Source organism: Benincasa hispida, chromosome 12 (genome assembly GCF_027475165.1).
Source record: "Benincasa hispida cultivar pf3 chromosome 12, pf3_genome.v1.1, whole genome shotgun sequence".
In the NCBI taxonomy this organism is placed as follows: Eukaryota; Viridiplantae; Streptophyta; class Magnoliopsida; order Cucurbitales; family Cucurbitaceae; genus Benincasa; species Benincasa hispida.
In genome coordinates this window covers 23223256-23246994 of record NC_143489.1, presented here as the reverse complement: position 1 = coordinate 23246994, position 23739 = coordinate 23223256, and the positions used below count along the sequence as shown (strand labels likewise).

At 31.1% G+C, this 23739-nt stretch overlaps 2 protein-coding genes and 1 long non-coding RNA gene across 6 annotated transcripts; 2 read left to right on the top strand and 1 right to left on the bottom strand.

The window, feature by feature from the left end:
- The first annotated feature begins 868 nt into the window (after positions 1-868).
- LOC120067874 (protein IQ-DOMAIN 21-like) lies at positions 869-3270 on the top strand. The gene is made up of 3 exons (XM_039019485.2): positions 869-1171; positions 1757-2029; positions 2420-3270. The coding sequence occupies exons 1-3, from the start codon at positions 1091-1093 to the stop codon at positions 3134-3136; spliced, it is 1071 nt and encodes a 356-aa protein (XP_038875413.1). The 5' UTR covers positions 869-1090; the 3' UTR covers positions 3137-3270.
- Positions 3271-17031: 13761 nt separating this feature from the next.
- LOC150031874 (uncharacterized) lies at positions 17032-22915 on the top strand. 2 transcript variants are annotated; one of them, XR_016525186.1, is made up of 3 exons: positions 17032-17143; positions 21550-21737; positions 22068-22915. It is a non-coding gene; the product is annotated as an uncharacterized LOC150031874 (long non-coding RNA). The 2 variants fall into 2 exon arrangements; XR_016525187.1 differs by having other exon boundaries at positions 17035-17143; positions 21582-21737.
- Positions 18492-22574, bottom strand: LOC120068252 (alpha/beta-Hydrolases superfamily protein). 3 transcript variants are annotated; one of them, XM_039019962.2, is made up of 11 exons: positions 22439-22574; positions 22131-22332; positions 21797-21879; positions 21586-21686; positions 21205-21300; positions 21010-21063; positions 19580-19728; positions 19306-19423; positions 19121-19208; positions 18814-19042; positions 18492-18724 (listed from the first exon to the last, which is right to left on the bottom strand). In XM_039019962.2, exons 1-10 carry the CDS (start codon positions 22557-22559, stop codon positions 18846-18848), a joined length of 1209 nt encoding a protein of 402 aa, XP_038875890.1. In that variant the 5' UTR covers positions 22560-22574; the 3' UTR covers positions 18492-18724; positions 18814-18845. The 3 variants fall into 3 exon arrangements, with proteins under 3 accessions (XP_038875890.1, XP_090164098.1, XP_090164099.1); XM_090307972.1 differs by having other exon boundaries at positions 18814-19208; XM_090307973.1 differs by having other exon boundaries at positions 18492-19042.
- Positions 22916-23739: the final 824 nt, after the last annotated feature.

Sequence of the window (23739 nt, the reverse complement as noted above, 5' to 3'; positions counted from 1 at the left end):
ATTTGTACTTCCTTTAATATATAAATGTTATACCCAACTTTTTTTTTTTTTTTAAGAAAACAAATTTCATACCTAACTAATTTCTCACCATTTCTTAAATATAATATATATATATATTCATATGTATGGTCAAATATAAGATGATCAAAGGAGATTGAAAACCAAAACAACCACTCAAAACTGACAAATTGATTGATTTTATGAGGCAAATGGTTCGTTAGTTTTGAGATTATGCAAAATTTATCGTTGGTTAGTTGGCCCAATTGAAAACCAAACCACTAACTATTCATATATATTAAAAACCCTAAACTCTATTTTCTAGATTTATATTCATAACCCCTAATTTTTTTATATGTGGTTGCAATACAATTATCTCTTTCTTATTTCTTCTATTCTTTTAGTCATAGGGTGATCATTTTTCTTATTCTTTCCCTTTTTTTTTTCATGTTTGTTTATTTAAAGAAGAGAAATTAATGAAGCTGGTTGAACTGATCATTCTATCGATCGAAGCTAGAAACTACTAATTAGTCCATAAATATCGTTAATTTTCACCATCGATTGTTAGCCAAAAGATATGCAAACCGATCAATGATCACCCTCAATCAAATATTTTAAATTCATTCCATGTAGTTGATCTAAAAAAGCAAAATAAATATTAAAGTTGTAGAACACACTAAGTAGAAGATTAAAAAAAAAATGAAGTAGAAGAAGGGCAGATATCTAACATGAGCAAAATTCAATAGATTAAGACAAATGCTTCAATCAATCAAGAGATCAAATATTAGAATCTTTGACGAAAATAAAAAGGATTTGATTTATTATTTTGTAAAAAGAAAGAAATATAAAAAAGGTGGGTGAGATGGTAAGTGGAGAAGTGTTTGTTTTGTTTGAAATTGGTTGATTAAAGAAACCGCTCCCACTTGTGAGGTCCTTAAATTGGTCATTGGTAAATGGCAATGCCTTGCCGTTGCCGCCCCTCATTAATTACATATTTACTCCTTCTCCTCACATCACACAATATCTAAATGTATTGTTATTACATTTAGATATTATCATTATTATTATTATTATCATTATTATTATTATTCCAATGGGAAAGAAAGGAGGCAGCTGGTTCTTTGCTGTCAGGAAGGCCTTCAAGCCTTCCCCTCCCTCCCTTCCTCCATCTAAGGTATTTCTTTCCATTTCTTCCCAATTTTTATCCATCATTACCATTCTCGATCTCTCTATATGTCAATTGTTATTGAACCATATTTACTTTATCGGATTTCATATCTTTTATTTTTGAAATCCGCCAACTAGATGTTTTAGTCTCTAATGTAGGTGTTTTATCGTTTAAAAATTTTCAATTTCGTTTTAATTTAATGAAAAAAATTGTCTAATTAAGTTCTTATATTGACAAAATAATATCAAAGTTGATTTATAGAATGGTAATGTAATGTCAAAATACAATTTCGATGTTTTGACTTTGAGATAAAAGAATTAATTGTATGGTTTGATTTGATGAAATAAATTGTGATATACTTATGTGATTTAAAATTTATTTTAAGTTTTTGATTTAATGGATATTAATTTTGTGTATTTCGATATTAATTTTCAATTTTTTCGATTTATATAACATTTTTAAAAATTTATAGATCTATTCAACAAAGTTGAAAGTAGAAATTCGTATTTGAACATAAAAAAAATCATTTTTTACCCAATGGAAATCAATTAATTTTTAAAATTTGCAATTTAACCTACTAATATTGTGCAGAAATATGAAGAAGAGGATCCTGAAGTTGTGTGCTTTCAGCATTTTCCAGTAGTGGAGACCTCTCGTGAGAGCACTAATTCTACACCATTAACAAGCGTCGCTGATAAAAACCATGCTATCGCGGTTGCTGCCGCCACTGCTGCTGCAGCCGAGGCTGCAGTGGTGGCAGCTCAGGCGGCAGCAAAGGTTGTTCGGTTAGCTGGCTATGGTCGTCCATACTCCAAGGAAGAAAGAGCTGCAACTATTATTCAATCTTGCTATAGAGGTCACTTGGTAATTATTAATTAACTCTTTAATTAATTTCTTCCATTCTAAGAAATTATTGGTCTCAACATCATTCCAACCAATTATTTGACTCACAAAACCGTTTTGACTTGCTTCTTAAAAAAGCAATTGAAATGTGTTTCATTGAATATGAGAAGAGGGATTTAAATAAATGATCTCTTGATCGAGAGTATATACTTTAATAACTAATTGAATTATGTTCATGTTAACTTTTTTTTTTAATTGGTAATCTTTTGTTTTTATAATATTTTTTCTCAATAGATATACTCATTTTTACTTACCATCAAAATAAAAAATAAAAAATAAAAAAACTTTTCGTGTACATTTTTCTTTCTGATGGAGTCTCTTTCATATCAATTTTGTTAAAACTCTTATCAGGCTCGATGTGCATTGCGTGCATTGAAAGGTCTAGTGAGACTACAAGCATTGGTACGAGGCTACAATGTACGTAAACAAGCACAATTGACAATGCGATGCATGCAAGCGTTAGTTCGTGTCCAAACTCGAGTTCGAGCTCGCAGGCTTCAACTGGCACACGACAATTTTAAAAAAAAAGTCGAAGACGTTAAAGAAGAAGAACAGTTCAAACAGAAATATGAGAAATTGATGAATTCCCACAGAAGATATGAAAAGGAAACTCTAAGTAGAGAGAAAAATAGAAAACTTTCTTCGAAGAAACAAGAATCCGGTTTGGTTTATGAAGGTGAAAACCGGCGTACAACACAATGGGGTTGGAGTTCGCTGGACCGCTGGATGTCGTCTCAACCTTCCCAGGCTCACGACGACATGTCGGAGAGGACCGTTGAAATGAACCTGGACTCGGGCCCAAACTCGGCCCATGTTCCGAGCTACATGGCCCCAACTCAATCGGCGAAGGCCAAGGCCCGGAATCTGAGTGCAGTTAAACCGCAGAGCCCACTTTTGAGCCCATCAACGAGGAAAAGTTGGGCTCCGGACTCGTCGAGTTCTACAGTTAACCAGGCCCAATACGGCCCAATAATCAAAAGTAATGGGAGAAATACCCAATTACATGGTAGTGTCCCAGATTACTATGGTGGTGAAGAGTGGGCCTTTCCTCTTGGAGCCCATGGTTGAAGATGATTTGGTAAAGGTAGACCCATTAGTTGGCCCATATTTGTTTGTTGAATGTTATTTATTGGGAGTGATTTCATAAAAATATAATAACTGTCATAGCTGAATAGATAAAATATTGATTTTTAGTAGTGGAATTTTATTTGTTTTTGTTGTTTGATGGAACATGTTTTTCAAAGGATGTATTTTTCTTTTCTTTCATAAATTTTCAAAAACGAAATTTTAAAAATAAAGAAAACGATTTATCGTTTTTGAAAATAGACTAGGTTAATTCTATTTTAAAAATAAGTATACTAAACGTATTTTCATCATTTTTTTTATTTCGAGATTAAATATTTTATCCTTATGCTTAGTTAGATATTTCCTTATCCATAACTTTTAAATTTCATCAAATTGATGGATAAGCTCATTATAAAAGGTGTTGACATGTGCCCGAGATGACGCGGGGCAATCAACATCCTCAAAAATAGTTGATTTTAAAAGAAAATAAATATGAGTTGTCATCAATCATTTATATGGTGTGATTGGACACCAGAATAAAATTAATAGTATTTAATAAAAAAAAATAAAAATGATATGCAAAAACTATAGTTGAATTCGGGAGTTGTTTGTGTATGGGAAGGTGTTAGCACCCTATAACATCTGTTTAGAAAAAGAGGGCCGGACTTTATATCTTGAATTTGAATCATTATTTAAATAAAGTTCATTTGGAAAAATAAGATTTTTAAAATAATGTCTTATTTTACACCTCATTTCTCCAACATGTAGAGTCATGGTCCTATAAAATAAATTGAACAATTTCTATCAATTTGACTATGTTAGAATTGAGGAAAAATTTCTCACCTCAAAAATGTCTGCACAATCTATCACAGAATAGCTTTTTAATAAAAAAAAGTTTTTTTAAATATTAATTAAATTTATTTTTTCTTGGAATCAAATCTTGGACTCCCAAATATATGTTCCCTCATTCTAGGAATCTAAAAAATGGACTCCCAGATATTTATAGATTCTATGGTAGGAGTCTTTTATAAAGAAAAACAATCTTAAAAACAAGTTATTAGAGAAAAAATAGATTAGAAAGCCTTTTGAAATAATAGATGTTCAAAACACCAGTGTAATTTTTTTAAAAAATAAAAAATAGATGACTTAAAAAGGGTTTTAGAAAGAGATTTTAAAAAACAGGGTTTTAGAAAGAGATTTTAAAAAACCCTTGAAAAATCTTAATTAGAAGATTTAAAAAGACTTTGAGAAATTTTAATTAGAAATCAACTAACATTTAATATGATATGATGCTGAATGTGAACGCAAAATAGCATATTAAGATTTTAATAAAAACATATTGAAAATCGATCTTAGAATCCTAAAGAATCGACCCCTCATTAAATTCTAGAAAATCAAACTCTCAAATTTTCTAGATTTTCTTGTCGGTTTTTTTCTTCTTTTTCTTTTGTTGCTAAAGAAGAAGATAGCTTTATAGCCAAAATATTTCTCCAAATGTCATGGAAACTTACGGGCTAGTTTTTAAAAATTTGAAATTATGCTAAATGTGTCTTAACCCAAAAATGAAAGCAAATTTCAAGAAAAAAAATGAACACAAAATTTGGAACTTACCCTTTTTGCAATTTTTTGAACTAATTTAGTTACTTTAACTAACCAATTTAGTTATTTTAATTGAATTATACATAAAAGTTAAAAAGTTATAAAAATAAGGCTAAAAAGGTGGATAATCAAAAAAATAGTAAAAGTAAGACGAAATTAATCTAATAATTAAATTTATTTTAAATAAGGCCAAACAGAAATAGATGGCTACAGCATGTCTCCCTTCATACATCCTTGTAGAATTAGAAGGTGGACGAAGGTATAGCCACAATTTTGTCAAGATAAAATACTTCAAATGTATTAACAATGTCAAGGGCGAGTAGGGATAAACAAGCACTTTATGACAAAATAAAAAAGAGTTGAAGGCCAAGGATAAACTAATACCATTGCAACAAAAAGATGTCAAGGGCCAAGATAAACAAGCGTCACACGACAAAATAAAAAGAGTTGGAGGTCAAGGATAAACAAGCGTCATCGCAACAAAAAGTGTCAAAGGTTAGGGGTAAACAAGCGGCTCATAACAAAATAAAAACGCTGGAGGTCAGGGATAAACAAGCGTCATCGCAGCAACAAGGTGTCGAGTCAAGGATAAACAAGCGTCTCATGACAAAGTAAAAAAGAGCTAGAGGTAGGGATAAACAAGCGTCATCGTAGCAAAAAGTGTCAAGGGTCAAGGATAAACAAGCGCCTCATGACAAAGTAAAAAAGAGCTAGAGGCCAGGAATAAACAAGAGTTATTGCAGCAAAAAAGTATCAAGGGCTAGGGATAACCAAGCACCTCATGATAAAACAAAAGAGAACTGGAGGTCAGGGATAAACAAGCGTCACCACAACAAAAATAAAATGCTTAGGGTTATGGATAAACAAGCACCACCACCAAAAATATAAGGATAAAGTCATTCACTAATGTGAGTATACATGTATATGCTTGCTAAAATATGCTTATTTTAATGATTTTTTTACTCTTCTTTAGATTCTTTTCAAAAGAAAAAAACAAGTTAAAAGTATACAAAATAGTTTGCTCTATCTTGCCTTGAAAATCTCCTTAGAATGATTATTTACCAAATAAAATACCATCTTTAATCTTCGAGACTGATGGTAAAAATGTGGATTCGTAAAAGACAAAGTGACCTTGTACTTAGACCTTGATCAACTTAAAAGGCTAAAGTCCTTAAATCTTTAAAGATTTTTTTTTTTTTTTAATAATCTTCTGCATTATCGTCTTTGATAGTCTTTAATAAAATGAAAGAATTCACTTCAAAACTGTTTCTCTTCTGCAACATTCCATGGCCTGCAATGCAATCCTACTCAAGCAAATGATACATAAACTTCGATAAGGAAAGCTGGTTTAACCCTATATATTAAATAAGGGAGACTGCCCCAAATGTCTTTAACAAAATGGGAGGACTCTTTCAAAATTTGTTCTCTTTTGCAAGCAATGATGACGAATATTAGATGTCCTGTAATGTAATCCATATCTTCAAATGTAGTTATACTTAGACGAATGATGTTGAATCTTTGATGGGAAAAAACTGGCTTCACCCTGTACATACTAAATAAAGGGAGACTGCCCTAATTGATGTGTAAACAAATGATAGCATCTCAAGATCATCATTTTTCTCAATAAACTTGATACTTTATAGGAGGCTTCCATTACATCAACTCAAATTTCAATAGGGAGTAGCTGATGCAACAAAATTTTGTACCCAATCCATGCATAACTTAATGTATCTTTATACTCACAAAGTGGAGGTATGATGGCTGAATAAACATACTTTTTTTTTATCAAATATAAGCTCATACTACTTCCAAAGGTTTTGGCTTGATAGTTTTCCAACCATCTTGTTATGGTTTTGAGGTTGTTTGGGCATTAAATATTTTAATTACATTCCTTGCTCAAGATTAAGATATGGAACTTTGTATTATATAGGATCGGTATGGCAATCCTAAAGGGGTGAATAGGGTTTATTTAAAACTAATTAAAACTTTTTACTACTGTGGGCCCAATTAAATAAATTAACAAACTTTTTGTTAACAATAATTTAAACAATAAATTCATGTAAATAAATTCAATTCAAAATAATCAAGAAGTTAATAAAATTACTTTAAAGCACTCAATTTGATTCTAATAATAAGATTGATGAGAATGTAGAAATTAATTTAAGAACTACCCATCAAAATATACAAATATCTTTAAGAACAAATATTGCAATTAATTTCATGTAATAAACTATAATAACATATTAATTGCAAAATGAAAGTAGGAGAATGATAGAGAAATTAATACTGGAAATTTTTATAGTGGTTCGGCAAAACCCGACCTACATCCAATTCCCAAACTCCTCTTAGGTATGTCACTATGAACTTGACTCTTTCCACAGCTTAGAGTCGAACCACTACACCTTCCTTTTTTGGGTGCAAGAATAAACTCGATCCTTTCTACGGCTGAGGATCAAACCGTTACAATACTCATGTTATGAGTTTAAGAGTAACCTTTTACAATAGATTTAGAAATGAAGAACAAGATGAGAAAAACTCTCTAAAAGAGTGGATTTACAAATTGTAGCACTCAATAAAGTAATCATCTCAATATAATGAATCTCTCAAGGATAAGATAAAAAGAAAAAAGAGCTTGGAGAGAATAACAATGGTGACTTTGAGGATTGTAAAAAATGTGTAATTGTTGTTATGATTTGGAGAAGAAGATGAGTTTAAATAGAGAGGAAAAATTGTTGAAAACCACATTTAATTTGGGTTTGGATCTTGGAAAAGAAAAATCAATGATGGAGATTTTAAACTTAACTAGTCGTTAGATACAAACAAAAAAATAATATAATAATATATATATTTTAAAATCCAACAAAAAAAACAATGTCCACCATGTATCCAAAACTAGCCCATAGACATAAATATAAAATAATATTAAATTCATTTTCTTTTTAAAACCAATCCAAAAATTAAAAGTCCACCATATGTCACTTCTTCATTGGTCAAGTGGAACCTTTCAATTGGTCTACTTTGATAAGAAAAATTATGCTACGTCATCAGCTTGAAATTTTTCCTTTAAGATTGTTTCGGTCATATCTTCTTCGTTTGAGGTCTGATTTAGGTAATTCAAATTGTGTTGGAATAGTTGTTTCGAGCTTTAGCAATGGACACTTCAAAACACTCAAATTGTTAATAAATAAAAGCAAATTTATTATCATCAAAATATTAATTAATAATTAATTAAAATTTATTATTTTGAGATTAAGAGCCAAAAAGCCAACATATTCGATCTTTATGTTGATTTCGCTTCTAATTTCCTCCTTAATCCCATATATTTCTTTCATGATGGAACAATAGGGGGACAAATATAACCAAAAATATACTTGAAATATAGAAGCCAACAATCCATTTCATAATGAAAAATATGACGCATGTGGCTATCACGATATCATCCAACTCAACAAAAGATTAAAAGGTGTCATTGTTATAAAGGTCTTTCCTTGACCTTAAAGATAGCTAATGACAATTGACACTTGCATTTCTCTAGTGCTCTTTAGTAGTTCTTTGGCTTCCCAGTTGTGAGGCTCAAGTTTTTTTGCAAGCATGGATAAACCAACTCATCAGATGGAGTTGCACTTCTACAGATGATAGCAACGAGATGCTTTGTTGCCCGTTCTTTGTCGATTGCTGATTTGGTGTATTTAGTTAACCTTTTCCTCTTCATTGAGGATTTTGAATGTAGTTCATTTATTTAAATGATGGTAGTGGCACCTGACTAATAATGCTCTGGCCTAAGCTGATCTCATGCATTTCATCTTTTCTTCTTGTGGAATCATGCTTATGCATCATTTTATAAACCTTCACTTTTATTACATTCTCAGTTCTTTCTCCTATTGTTATAATGTCGAAGAAGTTTGTTGAGGTATGTTCAATCATCTTATCGTAATATGAAGCATTTAAAGAGCTTATACACACTAATGACATTTCCTTATCAGTCAATGGAGGTTGCTTCTAAGCGACCATCTTTGACCATATTCCTTGAAAGTATTTCTTGCTTCTTTTTCCATATAATGGAGATTCAAATGGTCTAATGCCAAATTAGTATTGTGTGTGCACTGTCTTAATACTTATGCATTTGAGAGGTATCCAACTGCATGTACCAATGAGTGGTTGAGCCAATTAGACTATCAGTAGACGCACCAGAACATCTCAACTAAATTGACACCTTTTTAGCACCTCCATCATACCCCATACCCAATAGAGAATAACTTCGTTACCATAAGATGAACTAATGTGAATTAGGCTATCACGAATACAGTGTAATCAATATTTTGTCATTATGTGTGTGGACTAACATTTTTCAGCAGTACATGACGAGATGGTTTTTAAAGTAGCTATCCCATAATACTTTCTAAATTTCAGCATCTTGGACTTGGGTGGAATAATATGATGCCTGAGACTAGACAGATTTGTGTCACCTTAATACCTGCGTAAATATCAATGCCTTTTATTGCACATAATCTCTTTTTTAGAAACTTTAATCTTCCCCGCTGCCTATATTTTCATAATTCTTCTTGGAATCTTGCATGCTTAGGGTGGATACTGAGTCATTCAAATGGCTCACTTATTGTGAAGCTCAACTACAGTCTTGTGTAAGGTATGCCTTCAATTCTACCAATGATGGCTCTGACAGCTTCTTTGGAGTAAAACTATGTGGGTAAGGAGAGGTGTTATCTAGAACTTGGTTTTGTACCAATGTTGCTTATTCGAATGCTCTTGTTAATGGTCTATCTTTAACTGGAGTGAGTAACTCTAAAACTTTTGTCATATGACCTTTTAGCTCTTGGGCATCCTTTTTTATTGCTTGCACTTGGCTAGTAAACAAAGTGAGGTTAAATAATATCAACGTAAAAGGCTCCATGCAAAGTGAAGTTTGCTCTAAGCTCCTACATGAAAAAGGTCCTCAAATTGGTCAAAAGTCGCACATGACAGATTGACCAAATTGATTGAGAATTTTTGTGTGCTTGCACTAAAGCATAAGCGCCTCAAAGGTCAACAATACTCCGTCATTGATTCTAATCCTAGTAGGTAAAGCCTAGGCAAGAAGCTTTTGATTGTGTGTGCAATAATAAAATGCACAATAGATACACACAATAAAATTAAAATATAATTAAAGAATAAAAAAAAAATCAAGATAAAGGAAAAAATAACCAAACTCTCGAGGTAGAACCTTATGTCTTCAATGGAGTTGCAAGCTACCGCCACGTATCCAAGACGACGTGGAGCGACCAACGTCCTCAAAAAGAGTTAATTTTAAAAGAAAATAAAACATGATTTGCCACCAATATTTTTTACGATGTGATTGGACACCGAAATAAAATCAATAATTTTTAATAAAAAAACAAAAATTGTCTGCAAAAACTAGAGTTGAGTTCGGGAGTCGTTTGTGTATGAGGAAGATGTTATCACCCCACAATACTCGTTTGTGATCAAACTTTATATCCTGAATTGAAATCATCATTTAAATAAAATTTATTTGAAAAAATAAGATTTTTAAAATAGTATCTTATTTTACATCTCAATTCTCCAATATTTGGAGTCATGATCCCATAAAATAAATTGAACAATTTCCATCAATTTCACTGTATTAGATTTGAGGAAAAATTCCTCAACTCAAGAATGTGCGAAATTATTACAATTTTTTAAAATCTGTCATACGAATAGTCTTTTAATAAAGAAAGTTTTTTTTTCTTTAAATATTGATTAAATTCATTTTTTCTGGATCAGATCTCAGACTCCCAAATATATAATCCCTCACCTCAAGAATTTAGAAAAACGGATTCTCAAATATTTCTAAATTTCATCATAGAATTTTTTTAAAGAAAAATAGTCTTAAAAACAAGTTATTCCAGAAAAATTGATCAGGAACTTTTTTAAATAATAAAATAATTTCTAAATCTTCAAAAACACCCCAAGAGTATATTTGTTTTTTTTAAAAAAAAAAAAAACAAGATGACTTAAAAAGGGTTTTAGAAAGAGATTTTTTTTTTTAAAAAAAAAAAAAAAAAAAAAAAAACTTTGAGAAATATTAGTTAGAAGGGTTAAAAAGACTTCGAGAAATTTTAATTAGAAAGTTTAAAAAAATTGAGAAATTTTGATTAGAAATCAATTAAAATTTAATATCAACATTATACGGGCACAAATATAATTTAAGAAACATTGTAATAAATTAAGTAAACATAAAATAGCATATTAAGATTTTAATAAAAGAACATATTGAAAATTGATGTCAGACTCCCAAAGAATCGAGGAGTTCTAGAAAATTAGACTCCTAAAATTTTTAGATTTTTTTTTTTTTTCCTAGGAAGAAAATGACTTTATAGTCAAAACATTTCTCCAAATTCCATAAAAACTTATTTGAAATTATGCCAAATGTGTCTCAACCCAAAAAGGAATGTAAGTTCCGAAAAAAATAAACACAAATTTGAAACTTACCCTTTTTTCGATTTTCTGAACTAATTTAGTTATTCTAACTAACCAATTTAGTTACTTTAACTAAATTATTCATAGAAGTTAAGTAGTAAAATTAAACTTAAAAAAAAAGTGGATAATCATAAAATTTAAAATTAGTAAAATTAAAATAAAATTTATTTAATAATTAAATTTATTTTAAATAAGATGGGACAAATATAGGTTGTTAGAAAAGGAAAAGAAAAGAAAAAAAGAAAAAGACTTGAGATGAGATAGAGTAATGTGATATGACAAATTAAGGAAAGGGATTTTTGAAAATTAAATGAAATAAGTCATATAAACTTTATGACTACCACCAGCCTCACCTCTGTCTAGTTGTCATCCTCAAAGCTTAAAACATCCATATCAATTAATTTCTATAAAAATATATTTTAAAAAACAAACAATTAAAAAATAAATTTGTCGCATGTTTTAAATAACTTAAATTGTTTTTACGATATAATCAAAATGACCAAGTCATCTCTTAAGTTGATGTCGATTTCATCGACCATATGTTATGGATAATTTTAGATCAAAAGGATAAATTTGAAAGTTAAAAGAAAAGAAACCGCTTTGAGGATGAGATAAAAACATATATTGGACTAAGTAGGCCAACTTCTCACTCGACCTTCGAGACCAAGGAACCCAATTTGCGCATGTGGCATCTCCACTGCCTCCAGTTCAATAATCTTATAGATTTTTATATTAGGTTATTTGATAATTCGATTTCTAAAGAAGATAGAATGAGACCTAGGTCAAACACGACTATAAATATATTATTATAACTCTTAAATCTTACTCTCAAACTCTCAAGCTTCTATCTTCTTTCGCTCATTCATTCAAGCATCAAAGTGTGAGACAAGCATCACAACAATATGTATGTTTTTTTCTTTTTCAAGCCATATTATTTTTCCTTTCAAACAAATTGACTTTGGTATCACGTGAAGATCAAATACATTGTTTTAATATATATTTTGACACTAACAATATAAGTGGATAGAAATTTAAGACTTTGATCATCTCTGATCAAAGTTAAATTTAAAAAATATTTTCTAGAATTGAAATCGAATGTTTTGATTTATTATTATTTTTTTTTTGGCAGAAATTTATGTTGTTTTGTTAGGGTTTGGCTTTTTAGGTATTTGCAAAGAACAATGTCAAAAAATGGAGATCGGAGAATCTTTAAAATTGGAGAGGGTGTGCTTTTCAAAAAAAAAAAAAAAGGACCCATAAATCTACATTGATTTTAGGAAAAGATTGGTAATGGTCTAAAATTAAATCATTGTTCAATTACATGTTTTCAACTCATCCATTTATGAAAAGAATAAATAAATTGGTAGGCGTACGGCCTTTCTTCCTTTATTTACTCCTGTCGGTGGTTGCCTTGTTTCTTCATATTTTTTTAATGTTCAAAATTCATTTTTTTTTCATTTGATTGAACTTGAAAAATAAAATGTTAATTTCTTTTCTATGATTATTTATTTTTCTATTGCACAAAAAGAAGGTTGGATCTGGCTTTTGAATATTACTTTGGTTAGTATAACGATTATAGGGGTGGAGATTGAACTCCCGATCTTTAGGGATGAAGATCATGTCAATTACCACTTAGTTAAACTCACTTTGGCCTCCTTTGGAGATTACTTACTCTCCCTTTGGATAAGTCGAATAGGGCTATTTATAAGTTAACCTTTTGACACACATATGTAATTATGTGTCGCGGTAGCGATGATATGGACGTTTCTGACGCTCAAGGTTGCAAGGTGTCAGTCTAGACTGGGTTCAGTTATTTTCAAGTTGGTATATATCCACTAGCTTGGCTAATTGACCTAAATCCTGAGACACTGACATTTTCTTTTTGGGACGTGCAATCCATATGCATTTTTCCTGTACCCTATGGGCTTTGGGTCTTGTCTTGGGCAAACCATCAACAATATATTTTATACAAGTGATCTATTTTTTAGAACAATTGAAATTACTTTCCTTTTGGGGGGTCATTTTCTTGTTGGAATCAAAATATCCAGATATCTCAAGAGTTTTGGTGTCATTCTAAACATGAGTTTTCGAGATTTTCACATTGGAGACATCTTTTTTTTTTTTTTCGTTTTAAAAAGATATTCAAATTCAAATTAATATTTATTTTATAAAAATCTTAAATTATTATATATTATCTTATTGAAGAAAATAACTTATAAAAATAACATAAACTATATTAATTTTAAAAAGAAACTAAAATTAATAAAAATAAATATATTATATAAATTCAAATTATAAATTAATGAATAACCGTGAGAAGATTTTTGGAATATTATGTAAATTTAAGATATTTTCGAGTTATACAACAAAACAGAGTTATCCAAACATTTTCTATTATCTGGAAAAAAACATTCTCTAAAATAAACATAGTTATTTAAAGATATCAGATATCAATAATTTCAAACGTCTATAATTTTGAGGATCCAAAAATTTTAATTATCTACATTCTAAAAAACAGTCAACCCTTTAATTAAAGATAATCGACTTGTTAATCGTCGCAAAACAACAACTTTTAAAAACTACCCATTCATAGTTATTAGAATAAATGATGTGAAACAAACTACCCAGCAACCCAATAAAAATGTGTTTTCAAAATATGGTCCCTATAATTTACTACAATGGGGTAATAATTGTGATGTATTTTTCAATTCAACAAATTAATATATTGACTGTCAATTTCATTTCAATAGGTGACAAAAGATTTTAAAGATGAAAGAGATTCATTCCTACTTTAAATACTAGTCAAATTTATTTTTCTTTATTTCAAATATTGTTAATATAGATTTAAAAGGTTGTCAAAATTATTTTGATTGTTTTGACAATAATTTTGTTTGAACAAAGGGTGAGGGATTGAGCATGAAAATGAATATCGAAACAATCGAATGATCTTTCATAAAAATTTAACCACCTAACAAAAAATAAAAGAGAATACGAGTATAGAGGTTTAAACTTTTAAATATCAAATGGACTTTATTAGAGCTTCATTTGACATTGTTGTACTTTTTTAATAATAATAATGATATACTAACAACTTATTTCGTAGAAAAATGATGGTAATGTGTAGTAAAATAGCTTTAAAATTGAACAAACTAGATATTATATTTTGTAAATAGACATTAAATTGTTATAATTTTAGTTATAATGACTAAAACAGACGTATCGTTGATAATTTACATTTTTTGAAAAAAATTATAAATTTATTTACATAATTGTTTAAAATGTTACAATTTGACCTCATCCAAATATAACTTAAATAATATGTTTGAATTTTTCCAAATATTTTCTATATGGTAAAATTTAGAGAAGGATAGAACATTATAGCGACTATATAATAAGGAAAAAATTATACCAAGTTTAGCGAGTTTAACTTAGTAATAAATAATATACAATCTTTCTCTTGATATTAGAGAGGTCTGATTTTCTATCCTCCACAGTCGTTGTGAAAAAAAAAATTCAAATAAATATATATTTAAACCAATCATATTATAAAGTTGATTAGTCCGATCCACATAACATGTATCACAATGGATGAACTTTAAAAATTTATTTTTAAAAAAAAAAAAAAAAACTATGCTATTGGAATGATTGGAAGCATAATATGATCATAATGGATAGTTTATTTATTTATTTATTTTAAAAAAAAGAAAAGTCCATACCCATGTTGACATTTGGAAGGCTGATTTTGGAAGTGACTCAACTTTACTAATAGCATTTCTCTCTCTCTCTCTTGTTTCTCTCTCTAAGATTGTATTAAAGTGTCAACTAACTCTACACAATGAATCTCTCTCACTCCCTACACTCACACATCTATTTACTAATTTCTACCAACCAAATCTTCTTTTTCTCCCTACCCCATGTGCTCGGAGCCGCCGCATACGCCCCACCGGACCTCTATTCCTACCCTCCCTCTGTCTTGGCTTCCGCCGGAGCCGCCGTGGATGCCAACGCCGCCGCGTTTAACTTTGGCCTCTGTTCCCTTTTTGTGGGAGGAGGCACCGGGGAAGCCGAGGTCATCCGCCGCATCCAAAGTTCTCTGGCCAGTCCCAGCTCTCGGGGAGCTGCCTCCGCCGCCGCAGCTTTTTAACGAAGCCAAACAGAGCACTCTACCATCGCCCACGACGTTGCTTGACGGCCCGGAAAGGGCTGGCGACAGATCAAAAAGATGGGGTTCTTTTAGGATGTTTAAGGATTTCGTTGGCGGCAATGGCAACGGCAACGACTCTTTGGCTGCCGGTGCTGACTGCGGCGGCGGAAGCGGGTGGTTTAGAAGGAAACGAACTTCATCATCGTCGGTTTCCTCTTATACAAGATCACACTTCTTGGTAACTCCAAATCTTTCAACTTTTATATATAATTGTTTTATTATTGTTGTTGTTTTTAAAGATGTGTGAATGAAAATGTTAAATATCTTTTTAATTGGAGCCCAAACAGCCTCTAATACATATATTAGAGGTAAATTTTAAATATTTAAAAAGTTAAGGGGTAAATTTAAATCAAATTAAAGGATTCTATTCCAATTATAATTAAGGATTACTTTTAAATATAGAAAAATAAGTTAATTTATTAAATAATATAACAAAATGTCACTGTCTATCAAACAGTGTTTATGTAATGTACTATAGGGATGATTATTTGTTTCCTAACTACTTATATACTCGATGATGACGTCGGACGGCGGCACGACTCGGACAACAGTGGACATGTGATGGAGTGTCGAATGGTAGCAAATGGACATGGATGGTGGACGATAGAACGGCGACAAATATGAAGATGGAGAGATTCTCGCGCAAGCAATCAAGGAGTCTCTTTTGTTTTTGTTAACTCTATATATACATATATATAAATCGTCAAGTATGATATATACTGTGATATATGATATATACTCCGATTTATGTTGAAAATTTTATGATGTATACTATAGTTTATGTTGAAAATTGAGTCCATCTAGGTTTATATATTATAGTAGATATTTTTGTTTGTATCAGACTACTTTGAATTTATGATATATATTGTCATATAAATGGAATTTATGATATATACTGTGATTTATATTGAAGATTGAGTATCGAAACTTTTGAATAATACAATCATCTATTTAAATACAATCATAATATAATGTTCTAAGATATATTTAAAAAAAATAAAATAAAATAAACCAGGAATCCACCAAAAAAAAACCAACAAGTTGTTGCGAAATCAATTATATTTAAGTATATATCAAATATATTTAACAATATATTTCATATATTGGTAAGAATATTTGCAAAAATCTAATACAATGTCCAAATATATATTTAAAAATAACATGAATCTACTAGTAAAACAAGTTGCTTGATACATGAAATGTGTTAAATGAAAAATAAAATCATTTCAAATGCATTCTTCTCTCTCCAATTGAAAATAGAAACAAAATCTCACTAATTAATACTATATATAATAAATGTATTTTCTCTATCTAACATCAAGGGAACATTTTTCCAATACATAGTCTCTTTCGAACTGTCCACCAGAAGGGTATTTTTGTCCGATAATTTCATTAAATTTTATATATGAAAATATTAAAAAATGTGGATATCTATGAAAATAAATTTTGAAAATGGATTGAACTTTAATAATCCCAATTTTCAACTAAAAGAAGAAAGGGGAAAAAAGCATATGATGAGTCATATTTGTGGTGGTATTACTATAGGCATATTGGGATATTCCAAAGGAATATATATATTTTTTAATTATTATATTGGTTAAATTAGAGTCCAAATCCCACAGATATGCATTCATATAAATTTGTGGCTCTATCTTTAAACTGGTTTCTTGTATTGTATTCTTCTTTTCAGATTCCTTCTTCTTAAGAGAAGAGCAGCTTATGAACACAACTTCCAGGCATCTCTCTCTCTCTCTTGTTCATATTTTCTCTTCACATTTATGAGTTCTTAAATGAAATTTGCTACTATATTTTACTTGTCTTTGCTGTTTTTCTTTTATTTTCCTCTTTATTATTGTATAAACTATTGTTCATCATTCCATTGGAATCCATCTCTATTTGCCTGGAAATAGAATGAGGGTGTTGATAATAACTTATTTTTTTGTTTTTTGAAATATAATAAGACTTTAGAATTCAAATGTTACTTTTGAGAAACAAAAAATCAATATTGCATAAGTTTCAAAAATAGAAAATAAAAAATAAGATGATAATCAAGTGAAGCCTTACTTTTTGAATTAATAGATTTAATATCTGCTTATATATATTGAATTACTACTTGATCTTCCTACACTCTCCCTTACGAGGTTTTTTAGAAAGATGTGAATCAATATTAATGATGAAAAATAATATTGTAATGATTTCAACTCTAATGTAATGTAATTTGTTGTTAGACACAAAAGTAGGCTTAAATCGATAAGGTAAGATAAGTATATTCTTAAGAAATGTTTGAGCATACATGAATTTTATTTTGTACATTTTTTTAAACGTCCATCCTCATATAAGATATTATAAAATTAATTAAAAAAAGATATAGTTAACTTTTTTTTCTTTCGTATTTGACAAAAACAAAATTGATGACATTGAGGATTATCATGTTAACAAAATTCTACTTTCTTGATTGATGATACATACTTTATGCTAGTAGAATTAAACTCACGTGGATTCATGTTTTAAAATTTAAAAGATTAGAATGTAACTCAAACTTCAATTTTTTACTACAAATCATTAACCCACTCTAAAATTTCAATTAAAAATAAGGTTAGCAAACTTTCAATATCAACACCTTACAAGAATTAATCAACAAAATAAGTTGTGCTAGGATGAAGATTTGAATCTAAAATCACTAGCCTTCAGAAAAAGTTATTAATGTCTTGACTAGTTGACTCATGTTCATTTAGGCTATAATATAAAATTTAAGTCAAGAATAATATATTAAATAGCTAAAGTGAGTTTAGCTCAATAGTAATTGATGTGATTTTTTTTTCTAGAAGTTGAAGATTCAATCTCCCATCCCCAAAGTTGTTGTACTAAAAAAAAAATCAAGAATAATAAGCAGTTAAGTATAAACTATCGTAAGTTGGCCTAGTGATTAATAAAGGAACATCCCCTCACTAAAAGGCTAAGAGATCATGAGTTCAATCCATGGTGGCCGTCTACCTCGAATTTAATATCCTACGAGTTTTCTTAACACCCAAATGATGTAAGGTCAAACGAGTTATCCAAAAAGAAGAAGAAGAAGAAGCAGTGTAAGTATATAATATGAACATTTTTATAAATTATACAGAAAGGGTACATATAATTAACAGTTCCAGCGTGTTAGATTACAATTTACTCAATAGGGGAGGGAATATCAGCCATTTGCTGATTTCCCTCTCTTTTGTTGATCTTAAAAGTTCTCAATATTACAAGAGAACTCATTCCCCAACTTCACTTTGATGATTGGAGCATTGCCCATCAGATGGCAAAAATGAAACAAGACTCTGCAACAAAGTTGAAGTGAAAACCAACTCTTTTACACTTCTCTTTCAGTTTGAGTACAATGGAAGTAGAGGACATTCAGATAACTCACCTGCAAAAATTTAGGGTCTTTGGAATGAATATTCAAGTAAGGGACGCTCCGACTCGGACCGGTTTCAAGCTTTTGAGGGTGTTCCAGAGATACTCGAACACCAAAAGAATCAGACCAAAGATATACAAGAAGAAAAGATGGAGTCTCTCTAACAAGAAAGGTTTGGAGGAGATACTGCTTCCTCCTTCAGTCTTCAGTGTTACAAAAGCCATTCTCTCCTCCATCCACCCTGTTAGAAAGAAATCATTTTTCAGCATTTCCAAAGAACCAAAAAGAAACAGAGGAATTCTAAAGGAAAAATGCTCACATGAGCTTTTCTTTGGCAAGTTTGTCCAGTCATGTGGACTCATCTTTGTTTCCGAGGCTCTGATTAAGTCAAGAAGAGCTTGATTTACCTAAATTTTCATAGAAAACAAACTTATCAGTTTCTGTTGTCAACTAGACATAGTGACAAACACAATTTAGATTGATTCTGGTAAGAAAAAAGTACACCTCTTCGGTTCTCTCTCGACTGACTAGATGACCTCCATGGAGATCTACCATTCTAGCAACAGGATACAGCTTCTCTGCAAGTCTTCTAGCATAGTACATCTGAGCAATAACATCGTGCCTGGTCATCCAAAACAAATTAGTCATCAATCAATGACGAAGTGAAATATCGTTATGTGATAAATGGTAGGTGGTACAAATATGCTTATGTGCACAAATTTTGCAGATTTGGATGTCAGTCATCCCTTCATGGCTGTTAAGAGAAGTGATTGTTTACCTGCCATGAATGACTGATACAAGAAATCCAGCAGACTGAAGACATTCGATCTCTTTTCTTGTCACTGTATGAGTCCAGCAAGCATTGACTTGACCCGCAAAACCATCATTAGATTGCATTCCTGTTGCTGATATACCTTTAACATATTCCTGCAAATAGTCGTTTCAAGTTGAGTACGGCACTAAATCGTAATGTGTGTTTATGTGTGTGCACATGTTATGCTATAGACTAGAGACAGCAACTGCCAACAGTTATGATGCCACCCCTCGTCTTCGAGGTCAGGGTTCAAATATCTACCCCGGATCCAAGTAGTAAATGATTTTGGGGAAAAAAAGAAAATCCTAACACCAAGAATCCAAATTTCTCTGTCCACAGAAAAACAGTTGATAGAGATACCGTGAAGAATCGATATAAACAATCAATAGATGAATGGTGGCACAGACACCTATAGTTTTTAACAAGTTTCCCAAACATTAAGATGTCTCTCAATATGAGCACATGGTTTCAACAAAATTCATCCATTTTGGCAGAGACCTATCTATACATACATACATTTATACATATAAATTTAAATGTCATTTAACGACTTTGATAAATCTCACAAACAATTAGCTATCCAGGAAGGAATTATTTATACTCAGGGGTTGTGACTCAAGAACATAAATACCACAATGTAGTGTCAAATAACTTGATCTACGGGAAGAAGGTGGACCTTTCTCAAACAGGTTTCCTTACGACTGACATCAGTTTTTGGTTTAACTTATTCCTTTTCGGTTTTTTTATTTTTTTATTTTTTTATTTTTATATATATATATATATCCGTGAGTCATTTTCATAAGGAAGTTCAAAAGAAGTTTGTTCTAAGAGGGTTCAGGGATGTTTGACTTCTTTTCCTTCATGGGGTTAGATTCCATAAGCAGCAGTCATTGCCCAAAACACTTGACTGGTAGTTAATAACTTAATATTGTGATTTACTTTCATGTAAGAATAAAATCTCAGAAATAATCATATAAGAAATTTTATTTCTATGTATGTAAGATTTCAATCATCGAGAAGTATGTTTATCTTTGAGATGGGATGTTGTACAGTTCGAAACAATATAAAGACTGTTGAATTTAAAGCAACTAGTGATGGTAGAATTAACTGGTTGACAGAGTGAAAATACAACTCCGCATGGCAGTGTAGCTACATTTCAGACCGATTTCAACATAACACCATCAGTGAGCTTCTGAAGCCATTGAAATAACTAACTTATTGTTTCCATTTTCAATCCTTTATTGAGAGGTCTCAGGAGGAGAGGGTGGTTCGAAAAGAGGAGGGGTAACGGGGTAGGATCAGGTTTAATGAAAAGATAAGAGAGCCAGAATCCAACTATAAGTCTATGAAGGCTACATAAAGCCAGTTAAGAAGGATACATCCATCATACATACCCGATATAATACTGTTCTTCTTTTTTCAAATCCGATATACTCCTCAAGATATTCCTGCACCATAAGATACAATAATATTTTTCAGAAGAATATATAGTTTACGTGTTTCAAGATGGTAGCAATGATTCATCTACTCATCCTCTTTCAAATTCACATGGTGTTGAAGATTGAAGATAGCATGACGATTAACTTTACCTTCGAATAGTGGGTATCCAAATCAACACTAGCCCTTTGTTCAGGAGTCTTGGCCTTTAAGAATCTGACTGCAATGTCGAACGTTTGCCTGTCAAGCTACAATAAAGAGTGGGAAGAAAGGCATCGGTATTATTCCTTAAGAAACAGCTCAACCACAACTGAATAGTTTCAATCAATGACCTTTTATATTAAATTCATGCTCTAAGCCTCATCTTCACCAACTTAGAACTAGTACTAATTTATTATCTTTTTTATGTTTCATAAAATATTTAGACCCTAAACGGATGAAAGAACATGCTAGCAGCTTTTTGATATTTTTCTGAAGATTATATAACAAATAAACAGCTCAGAGTGGAAGCACAAAATATTTTATTCAGATACCTTGGGGCAACATTGAAAACCTCCACCAGTTACATTGAGCATGGCCAGTGACTTGACTCTTTCAGGCGCCATAGCTGCTAATTTGCAAGCTATCATGCCTCCTATATCGATATCCAGATGACATGTAAGAATAAGGAGCTGATAACTACAAGGTAATGCTTTCACTATTTCTTGTTCAGAAGTCATTAAGCAGAGTTAAAAACTCACTCACCCATAGAATGACCAAAAATATGAGCTTTTTCCCACCCCAAATGATCCAATAAGGCAATGGCATCCTTGGCCATAATCTGCGTTCTGCACGACCAAGAAAAGAAAAACAGATCACAAACTAATTGCTAGTGTTTTTTTTTTTTTCCTCCAATAGCTTCTTCTGGACCATGAAACAAAAATAAAAATGAAACCCAGCAACTTTTCTTTTTTCATATCTCTTTCTTTTAGGGTATTTTGAACTGAATCCCCAAAATTCTAATAAATTTTCTCAGACACTCAGCAAAGATAAAGAGATTGAGAAAAGTGATTCACAAACAAACGAATGAGGAACTCACGTATATTCAGATTTTTTGGTGGGGACGGAGCTCCGACCCATTCCCCGATTATCAAATGCACAAACCTCGATCCCACCACCATCCTCGAAGGTGGATTCTTCGCGGACATGGGCGGCATTCCGATCGCCGTCGTCATTGGGCACGTCGGTCCCTGTAAGCCCTTTGATTTGGGGGCCCCATGAATCGTGGGTTCCGGCCAATCCTACCCATAATCAGATTCATCCATTTGACAACCATCAGAATCGAATATCAAAAAAAGGAGAAATGAAAAGGGAAAACAGAGAAGAATGGAAGAATGTTGAAGAGACCTATGATAAGAAGGACCTTGGTGGATCCGCATCCGTAAGTTCTGTAGAAAATTTTGATTGCTGAGTTGATCTTGGAGTCCTCCGCGGCGGTGGTGCTGGTGTGAACCTCGATGAATGGCATATTTGGAAGCTGAAGAAGAAGAAGAAGAAAAATGGGTATTGGTGAATTGAGGATTTTGGGAATTGGATTTGCGATAAACAACCAAAAAGGGCATTGTGTGGTTGGCGCGAACACGCGGCAGATACATATTGAACAACAAGGTCGGTAATCAGCCAAAAGTCAAACGGAGAATGCCGGACCTTCATTTCCACTGATTTTCAATTATTATTATTATTATTATTATTATTATGTTAAATGTTATTTAACCTTTGAAATTGGTGTAAAACAACCATTCCAGTCATCATATTTGGGTCCTTGAATTTTAAATGTCCAAAATTCAGTTCACGTATTTTTAATAAACTTTAAAATTAGTTCAATCCGTTCATTTATTGTTGATTTTTTCCAAAAATAAATAAATAAATAAATGGTCTCTATTTTCTCTATGGAAAAACATATTAGAATGTATTTTTTTTTAATGGAGAAATGATATCAATTAAGATGCCACTCGGATTTCAAGTAAGATTTCAGGATTGTACGAGAAAATTTCTAGTACTACGATAGTATGAAAAAAAATTTCATACTATCTTTATTTATTGTTTGCCACAATGATAGCATTTAAGATTTTTATGGGGTCTACGAAATAAATAAATAATAAATTAATAAATTATTTAATAACATTTCAAATAATAAATAGTAAATGATATCCAAGTTGCATTATACACATTAACTTCGGCTATAAAAGATGAAGTGTGATTACAATTATGGAATAGTTGGAGTAAAAACTATTTAATGACCTTAAGTTCAACTCTAGTTTCATTAAATAAATTTAATTTAACTCAACTTGCATTAAATGAACTCAAGTGCAACTCATGCTTCATAACTAATCTAATGCAGGCTTCATTTACAAAACTAGAACTTCAGTAGAACTTCCAATCACTCTTGGATGGATACAAAATTTTAAGTTCATGATTGGAATTCTATTTTCATATTTGTGGATGATATCTTACAACTTTGAGTTTTAAAGCGTCGTTAAGGATTCTATATTAAAAACTTCAAGAAACTTCACAATATTTACAAAATAAATGGACCGTTCCTTTTATTATCGATTAGTTTTGAAATGAAATGAACCATCATGTTATCTAATAGCATTAATATGAGATTTCCATCCTCACCTATATGTTGGAGGCACTAACAGATAGTG